Genomic DNA, 9,506 nt, shown 5'->3' on the forward strand with positions numbered 1-9,506 from the left:
TTGACCCTAGTTTTAAGCTACAAAACTACTCTAGAGACAACTGGATTTGTGTAATATAAGACACTAACCTCTATGTAATAAATTACACTAATTTAGCCCAGGTGCAGTAACCCATAGCAACCAAAAATATGCTTACTTTACTTTACAGGTGACTAGTGAGAGCTGCCTGCTAATGTGTTACTTCACCTAGGCCAAATTACTGTCTTTTATTACATAACCCCATAACTCTCATAAGCAATAAAAGGCACACAATTTGCCCTGGGGCAGTAACCCATATCAATCAATGAGATGTTTGCTTTGTAGCAAACTTTGCACCTTATATTACATAACCCCAGAGGTTTGCCCAGGTGCAGTAACCCATGGCAGCCACATAGCAGACAGCATTTACTGGTCACCTGTTTAAAAGTAAACATCTTATTGGTTGCACCAGGCCAAGAGGCGGAGTATTTATTTCACAAGTACACAAAGACAGAGAAGCTGCACGGTGCAGTACCGTAATTAGAGGGGGGCGGGCCCTGGTGCGTGACGGGCAGCCGGGCCCCGCCCCCACCGTACGGCCCATATTTTCAGTGGCGCGTGGGCTGCCGGGGAGCCCTGAGGGGTGCGGGCCATGGCCCGTTCACACCCCCTGCTCCCCCCGGTAGTTCCGCCACTGGCACAGTGTAATATTGGCATTGTTGGTTACTATAGCTCACTATACATATATGCATTCAAGTATGTTTGTGCTGCTGCTTTGGTTATAAGAATGAATGCATAGTGCATAAGCCCCCAAGTTAGATTTCTACCTTATACTACCTAGTGTTTCATTAGAATAGTGCTACAGTATATAAACAAAGTATCAGTCAGAAGGGAAAAAAATTCCCCTGAGTAACAAGAATATTGAAACCATATGTTGGCTAGCCAAGTAGACAGCATACGGAGATACTTGTCAAGGGTGGATCTGAAAAACAGAATGAAAAAGTATGCAGTATATTGATAAAACTATAAAGAATGTAGTAAGAAATGAGTGAGAGAACCACATCAAAGGGTAAGGAAAGCTGGAGGTAGAAGCAAGGGGTAATAAGGAACACAGGTCCCAGACATGACATCATCAAATATTTTATTTCATTCTTGGATTAAAAGAAAATGTATACACCTTTGCTATAGAAACTTTGCAACACAAGTTTTTTCCAGCTTTGAGAAATGATCTAGAATCCATGTAGGAAGAACTAAACCTCATCATATGCCAACTTATATCTTGTGGTTAAACATGCATGGTAGCGTCAAGCATAGGGAGAGGCCTTACCAAATAAAAACGATGCATTGGCAACTAAGGAAGATATGCATATTCTTGTCATAGGGCTGATGTGCTTCTGGGCTGGCAAAGGAAACTCAGTAAGTTAACTACATAAGTTACATTATTTTTAGATTTTTTAATTGTATGCATTTTTCATTTCTTCAATGATCTTTGGCACTACATAGTACATCTTCCTGCACACTGTGGAAAGTAATTGAAAAAAGTCTTTTTCTGGGGAACAATCTAAAAACAACTGAATTGAAAAAAAGAGTTTGGAAGGTGATCAACCCCTTTAACTTCTCTAATTTTGTAGAGTTGCAATACACCCTTTCAGTAGTGCAGCCATTTACTCAAATATCCTGGATTTTGCAGTACACAGGCACAGGGTCCTTAACATGTATGTGCCCAAAATATAGAAAATGGAGGGCTGAAATGGTGGAACTTGTTTGGGTTGTATTTCAGCAGTCATTTATCATTTATTTAGTTTAGCATGATTGATATCATGTCACCTAGAGAAGTGCTGGGAAAAGCCCTAAGCCTATGTCTAAGAGGGTTATTTATCAAAATCCAAATTTATCTCATTATTTTCTGAAACATACGCTGATCAAATCTGCATGGATTATTGCCCCTTATTTATCAATAAATTTAACCGAAAAATTCCACTGCGTGAAAAAACTCGAAAAAGTCATGAAAATCGTACAAAAATTTACTTATATACAACCTTGGCAGGTCTGAGATGCTGGATTTTCGGATTCAAACTTTTTCCATCCTAAGGGTATAATAAAACACCAAAAAGTCCCAATTTTTTTTTTACTAAACATTCCGATTTTATAGTCAAAAGGTTGAGTTTTTGGGATATTAATAAGTAACCCCCTAATTGTTGCACAAGCCTGTGTATATTCTGGTACTCCTGGCTTTGTGCTTTTCCTTTAGACTATAGCACTATTAGTTTGGCTAATGCTATTTTTTTCCCAAAACACGATAAGCTAAATTGAACTTAATGGAAAGCTCTGCAAGGCTTTACATGCTTTAATCAGTCAAAAAGGATGCAAACATGGTCGCTAACGTTTGTAAGCATCGTTGTGCAGGTTTTCTCTTTCTTTCTTGCTGTCTACTCCTGAGCTCCTTGGAGCACTGGTCCATTCTGTTTGCAATTTTCCGATAAGCTACCCCCAGAGGAGAACAGGTTTCTTTAACAAAACCAAAGGACAGGACAACAGGGTTGCTAAGCTTAAGGAGCTCCCATTGGCCAGTAACTGATGCAAATGTTTTCACCCAAATCATTAATAAATACACAGATCATATTTTTAAATAACAATATTATTTATTTGTATGATTATGTACACAAGTGAATATAACAAGCATGTTATGTATAAAAATATAATCCATGATATTCCTCTCTAAATAAGATTCCCTTTGACTGTCGCTGCTCCGTCTCATATCTGAAAAACAAAATCACAGAAGGAATTACATCTAAAAGGCAAACTCATGAGCTGATTATAAATGAATAAGAAGGATGAAGGGTTTTTCCACTTTGCAGGTGATGTTATGATATACTTTATATTTCATACTTGATCAAATCTATTAGTAAAACTTGCTGTCCCGTATTTAGTACCATAAACACATTACAAATCTTGCTGGGTTAATTGTGCCTTAAAGAGTTAATGACACCAGAAATGAAACCCTTTTTAAATCTATCATAACAGTGTATTTGCATGCTTTTTATCATTTTGCCATAAAAGTATTTGCTGATTTCTTTATGTTACATATCTATTCCTCATGTTCCTCTACAAGAAGAAGAATATTCCAACATGAGCCTTCTCTTTTAGAACTTGTTGAGTTGGGACATCTGACATTAGCTTTATATGACTTGGACTTCTGTCCATATAGACATGGCCTGGCCCTCCACCTACCCCGTCCATACCTACCATTATTTGATGTTCAGTCAGGCATATACTCAAATTCTCTAAATGCCTCTTGCAGCTCTGATGGGATCTTTACAGCAGGTGTTGTCAATGCTGGAGCTTGGCATTCAGGGTTATTGAAGCTCTCCAGATGGTGTTGGTTGTTGAACACATATGGAGGCTTTGTTTTTCTATGTAATAGTTGTTCCCAGTCAATATCCTAAAAGACAGGAGATATTTCACAATGAGTATCTGTTCCAAAAACTAAAATTGCTGGAACCAGAAATTATAAAGCACAAGGAGCCTACAGAAAAAATGATGTTGAATAAAACATTAAAGTGTTATCAATATTGAATAATGCATTTCTATCAGTAAATTAAAATGATTAGTATAGAAACCTACTCTGAAGAAGGGCTGCGCTTTGATCACTTCAGCACCAGCCTCACCAGATCCGAGGCGATAATCCGGATCTTTTTCCAAGAGCTACAAAAAACAAAACAACGGAGATTAAGTTACATATTCAAGTGACACTCAATTATGATTAACATCCCCCTATATTTGTGGGTAATCGCTGCTTCTGATGTTCACAGCCTGTCTCTTTGAGATCACTGGGTAATATGTGTTTCAATATTTACTTGAAAGCTAAAACTACCAGTAAAGCACACTAAAAGACTGTGATATTGTGAATGATAACTATATTATTATGTGTATTCCCTTAGCATAACCGGTTGATAAAGTCACATGACGCTGATGTGCTAGGGCCAACTTACATCATATATTAAATTAGAGGCATTCTCTGATAGTTCTTCTGGCAGCTCAATTTCATCATAAAGGATGCTGTTCACTAGCTCATTCTGATCGTCATTGTTGAATGGTAACTGAAAAAGAAAATCATGACTTCTTTAGTAAAATAACATTTCTGAAAGATCACAATATCCATTTAGCAGCCTCTGTATCTGAGCTATACATTTGTCATGGTATCTCTTATATCTGACAAAGGGAAGCCAAATGCTATAATATTCACACTATGTATTATTACTAATTATATGGGAAATTATGCTTGTAAACATGGAGATTACAATATATATTACACTTATATATATGACAAATTATTACACTTTTAGTTTAGTCTCGCTATGAAATGACAGTGGCAAGGATTTACCAATGTAGGCTGAAAATAAAGAAATTGTCTTTACCTCATACATGAGCATAGCGTATATACTGATTCCAAGGGCCCACCAGTCAGCTGCCATGCCATATCCACTATCCAAAAACATTTCTGGGGCCATGTAAGTTCTTGTGCCGCAAATGGCGTTTATGCGGTCTGTGTATCCAAATCCTGAAACACAAGAAACACTGTAAGGAAACTGCAGATATGTAATGAGAATGTAATGTAAGCTGCTTGCTTACAAACTACACACTCACATATGTTTATGCCAGTTACATATTATTTTTAAAAAATAGCACTATTGTTTGATCCTGATAACAATATGAGTATATTAGAGAAGCCTACAAAAAGATTTTCTCTTAAACCTGGTCAGTGTACATACCCATAGACTGGCTTCCACACAACTTTACCCATAGTAACGTGTTATATCCTGTATATCCCAGGTTGAATCATAATCAAAATCTCCAAGTTGAGAGTAATGACACATAAAAATGCTATACCTGTGCAGTAATGCCCAACCAGTAGCCTTCTATATGCTGCCAGTCCACATAAGGGGCTACTAATTAGCCAATCGCAGCCCTTATTTAGCACCCAAAAAAGTAGGCCAGTTGAAAGCAAATTTTAGACCAATAAAACCTAAACTTATGCTATGTATGGTCCAGAACAACACTTACTGTCTTTGCTGAGGCCGAAATCGATGATTTTAAGATATCCGTCTTGATCCAACATGAAATTCTCAAGTTTTAGATCTCTGAATTAAAACAAAGTAAATAGTTTAGTAGAAATACAAACCGTATACAATCCTAAGACTTAGTTAGCAGCAAGGAGGTGGTGTTCTTAGTAGTGTTACCAGCTCCTTCTGGAATAAAGATGATTTATTGATATTAGTACTTACCTATGGATAATGCCCATCTTGTGTAATGCCTCCAGGCCAAGCACTATACATGCGGTGTAAAACCTGAATAAAGAAAAAATAAAAATCAGTATGCAATTTTTTTCTTGATATAGAAACTATGTGTGAGAAAGTAGGTGAACAAATTGAGAAGGAAGGCCTGTAGCATAGCCATATCTTTGGTTGTGATACATTACATTTTAATGATATATGCTGTGGGAATGCTACCCTGAAACCTCCCCCCATTTCCATTCTACTTACATGACATCAGATTCTTGTAATTCTACACATGTGATGAAATCAAACATGTCACCTCCAGGTAGATATTCCATGGCAAAAAATAAGTGGGAATCTGTTTGGAAGGTTCCATGTAATGACACCAGGAACGGGTGTTCGGCTTCACTTATTCTCTGGAGGATTTTCTTCTCTTTGAAGACACTGTGGGGTAAATCATTGCATTATCACCATGTGAGACCCATACAAGCTATCAGTACACAGTCACACAAAAGGGCACAGCCCAAAACATGTTGTTTATCTCTACTCCCGAATAAAGCTGCTTTGGATTTGTCCCACAACGCTATACTTCTACAGAATTACTCCATTGGGATATCAGACACCGGGATAACCCGTGGGAAAAGCCGCCAAGCATTTTTGGTGAGCTTCCCTTGTTTTCTAATTTGCAGTACACTTATCCTTATGAATAGATACAGGGCAATGCAATAGAAAATAATGAAATGCAGATCATTCATAAAGAATGTGAGCTAAAACATACAAAATAAAAAAATTAAAAAACTGTCCTACATATTAAGACAAAAAAAAAATAGAGATGGGCAAAAATAAAATATCCCTACTGACCTGTCAACATTTCCCTTTTCTAAAATTTCATATTTCTTCAAGGCCTTGATGGCACATAGTTCTTTGGTGTTCTTGTGCTTGGCCAGGACCACCTGGAGGAAGACAGCAAGTTGAATTACTCTGGATACATTAATAGTAACTTAAAACTAATTATCTAAAGGCTCTGCCTCTTACCGTTCCAAATCCACCTTCTCCCAACACTTGTCCCAGGTCGAAATGTTCAAGTGCGATGGGGCATCTTGGCTCAACAGGGCTAAAATATAATAGAATAAAAAGGTTACATTTTGTTCATGTTCATATAGTCCTGACTTTTCTGTGGCATACAATTAGCAGAGGGTATTGGCCAGTTATGAATAATATCCTCTAATGAAAAGGGAAATGAGGAGAATAGCCTTTACATAAGGTGTAAATCAGGCAATACTAATATTTTTCTATAACTGAGCCAAAACAAGAGAATATAATACAAATCAGATACCTGATAGATGGTTCTTCTATGCCCTGTATTGATATCGCTGGTGGTTCATATGCATTTGCTTTTACACAAATGCTCACCAGTGGCTCCGAAATATCCATTATACCAGGGACCTCCACTGTGGCATCCTGAAGAAAGACATACAGTTAATATATAAACTAATGAAACGTTTTAATTAAATAATTTTGCTTAAACCTTTTTAAAGGCGTTAAGGCCTACCTGGCTGTTTACTTGCTCCTCATAGATGTTGGATATTTCAGGCTGGCAGGTGTTAGTGCCTGATTCCTCTGCTATCTCCTATTTAGGACAAAGAAAATGTATTTTTAGATTACCTGAACCCTTGATTTTAAAGAAAAACTGCAACTGTCTATAAGTAAGGGAAGAAAGTGGAGTTGTGGTGCAGGGTGAATGATTGTTATGTTTGGCTGTGTCCTTTTTCTAAAAAACACAATTTCTATGATTGAAGGAGTATGTACAGAGAAACCTGTCTGGATCTTTCACTGGTTATTTTCTTCTTACCTGGCATTGGCTTTCATCAGCTCTCTGCTCCTGCTCCTGCTCCATATGTTTTTCCTCCTGGTTAAAAAAACATCAAAAACAAAAATTTTTTATAGCTCGAAGTGTGTATTGCACTGTAACACAATGCATAAAAAATAAAGTATGTTTGGATTCATTTCTGTCCATTTCTTCTTACCTGAGGGAGGCTTTCTTCTGATTGGTCCTGGATTTGGGAAAAAAAGACCATTATTAGAAATACAATTCACATAAATATAAAATATAATTACAATACTAATTAAGTGCTCAGTGTCAAGAAGACAAAAGGATGGAGGACCCTACCCCATAGGTCTTACAGTCTAAGGGGCAGATTTATCAAAATAAAATAGTTTGAATATTCGACCATTCGATAATCGAAGTTCTGTCTCTTTAAAAAAACTTAGATTTCAATACTTCGCCAAATTAAACCTGCCGAAGTGCTATGTTAGCCTATGGGGACCTTCTAGAGCATTTTTCTAAGTTTTTTGAAGTTGAAGAAAAATCGTTCGATCGATGGATGAAATCCTTCGATTCGAAGGATTTCATTGTTCGATCGAACAATTTTACTTCGACCGCAAATGGCCAAATTCGATGTGTATTTTGTTTTTATTTTGAATGTAGGATTTGTATCCTACAAGTCTAGCTCAGTGTGAAAATATTGCTTTCACCGGATTCATAAGGCACAAGTCCACTGGAAGTACTTATATGCATTTCAGGAAATAATAAATTATATATATAATTATAGGTTTAATCAGATCTTTCTCTTCATACCTCATTGAAGGCTTCGAGGTTCTCATAGTTGGTTTGAGCATTCACTTGCTCATTTTCAGCGTGTTCAGGCTGGCAGGCGTTATCAACAGATTCCTGTGCTGTTTCCTTTTAGAGGAGAGAAAATGTATAATGAACCCACTTGATTAAAGAAGAACTGCAACATCCAAACTCCCAACTATTAATTTTATGTTTCTGTGCAACCTACCTAACAAGGTTGAGCGGAAAATAGATTAGAGCCACAAATCTCTGGTATGTATTGGGGGGCAAGGGGATAACTATTATAGATCCAAATGTGGGTGCAAATATTATTTACATCACATATTCGGGGTTCATTGGTTATAGTTAGCTGTTCTTTAAACAGCATATTAAATGGTAAATTCTTCTGTTTCCATTAATAGTAACCATTTTGCCCAATCAACTATGCCGAGGTCAGCCCCATTGCTTTATACCACTTCTATTCTGCTTTCTTGCAGAGTATCACCAGGTTATCCTGGTTAATAGCAATAATATAAGATACTGTTAGATCAATGCTCATCTCTAGGAATATTGTGAGGTTCCAATGGGGAGCACTGAGTTAACAGCTCTCATGTCAAAATGTGGTTACAAACTTTTGGAGCTTTTTGGAACTTGGCTGGGGAGGGGGGGGCAGATCCAGGAATCTAATCATTAAAAAGGAACTTTGGTAATGCTACTAATAATATTAAGTTAGCACAACAGTTAAAGGAAGTTAACATTTAAAGGAAGTTTGATAGCAACTCCTTTATTGCTTACCAGGCAGATGGTAATCTCGTTGCGTTCCTCAATGTGTTTCTCCTGGTTGAGTAAAAAAATGGTGGTGTTACTTCATGCCATTAAAGGCCTATCAATTATTCTTAGTTATCACTAAAGGAGTTTTGATTAGATATAACTAATATGAGTAATTATGATATAATAATAATGACTAAATAAATGCATGGTCAGTATAGTGATTTATTCTGATAATGCAAAATCAAGGTATTTTTCATTTGACATAAGAGAATGAGTTTTTATCAACAAAGAAAACGGTTTTAACAATAAAGTCAATGCCATTATGAAATGTGTATGAATAATAGTAATGAATAATTCTGTAGCTGAATGTCACTATCAAATGACATTAAGGGGCAGATTTATCAAAATGGGAGTTAGAGTTTATTAAATAAAAACTCACCCACATTCTATTCATTCCTATGGGGTTTTTAGAACTGTATTTATCAAATGGTGAGGTTTAACTTTTGCCTATTGATGAATACAATTCTAAAAATCCCATAGGACTGAATAGAATGTGGGTGAGTTTGTATTTATTAAACCCTAAACTCACATTTTGAGAAATTTGACCATTATGGGGTTATTTACTAAACCCAGAATGCAAAAATCACAAGAAATTTGTGTTTTTTTTATATAAAATTGGACTTTTGAAAAATGACAAATTTTTCAGAATTTATTAAACCCCGAGGATGGAAATATCTGAATCTGAAAATCTGGTATCTCAGACCTGTCGAGGTTGCACATAAGTCAATGGGAGAAGTCCCAATGACTTTTTGATGTGCGCTGGGTTTCATGCAATACCCCGAAGTTTTCTGAGTTTACGGGTGAAAAATCCAAAACATTTATGAAAA

At 36.6% G+C, this 9,506-nt stretch overlaps 1 protein-coding gene and 1 long non-coding RNA gene across 3 annotated transcripts; both read right to left on the minus strand.

The window, feature by feature from the left end:
- Positions 1–2,988: 2,988 nt before the first annotated feature.
- Positions 2,989–6,040, minus strand: LOC108710550 (RAC-beta serine/threonine-protein kinase-like). 2 transcript variants are annotated; one of them, XR_005966163.1, is made up of 5 exons: positions 5,502–6,040; positions 5,023–5,306; positions 4,377–4,519; positions 3,583–4,058; positions 2,989–3,400 (listed from the first exon to the last, which is right to left on the minus strand). XR_005966163.1 is itself a non-coding variant. In XM_041585515.1 (4 exons), exons 1-3 carry the CDS (start codon positions 5,075–5,077, stop codon positions 3,936–3,938), a joined length of 321 nt encoding a protein of 106 aa, XP_041441449.1. In that variant the 5' UTR covers positions 5,078–6,040; the 3' UTR covers positions 2,989–3,400; positions 3,583–3,935. The 2 variants fall into 2 exon arrangements, 1 of the variants encoding a protein (XP_041441449.1); XM_041585515.1 differs by having other exon boundaries at positions 5,023–6,040.
- A 745-nt stretch (positions 6,041–6,785) lies between these two features.
- LOC108710560 lies at positions 6,786–8,400 on the minus strand. Its single transcript, XR_005966164.1, has 4 exons — positions 7,873–8,400; positions 7,262–7,288; positions 7,087–7,143; positions 6,786–6,864 (listed from the first exon to the last, which is right to left on the minus strand). It is a non-coding gene; the product is annotated as an uncharacterized LOC108710560 (long non-coding RNA).
- Between the last annotated feature and the right edge of the window lie 1,106 nt (positions 8,401–9,506).

This window comes from Xenopus laevis, chromosome 1L (assembly GCF_017654675.1).
Source record: "Xenopus laevis strain J_2021 chromosome 1L, Xenopus_laevis_v10.1, whole genome shotgun sequence".
Classification (NCBI taxonomy): domain Eukaryota; kingdom Metazoa; phylum Chordata; class Amphibia; order Anura; family Pipidae; genus Xenopus; species Xenopus laevis.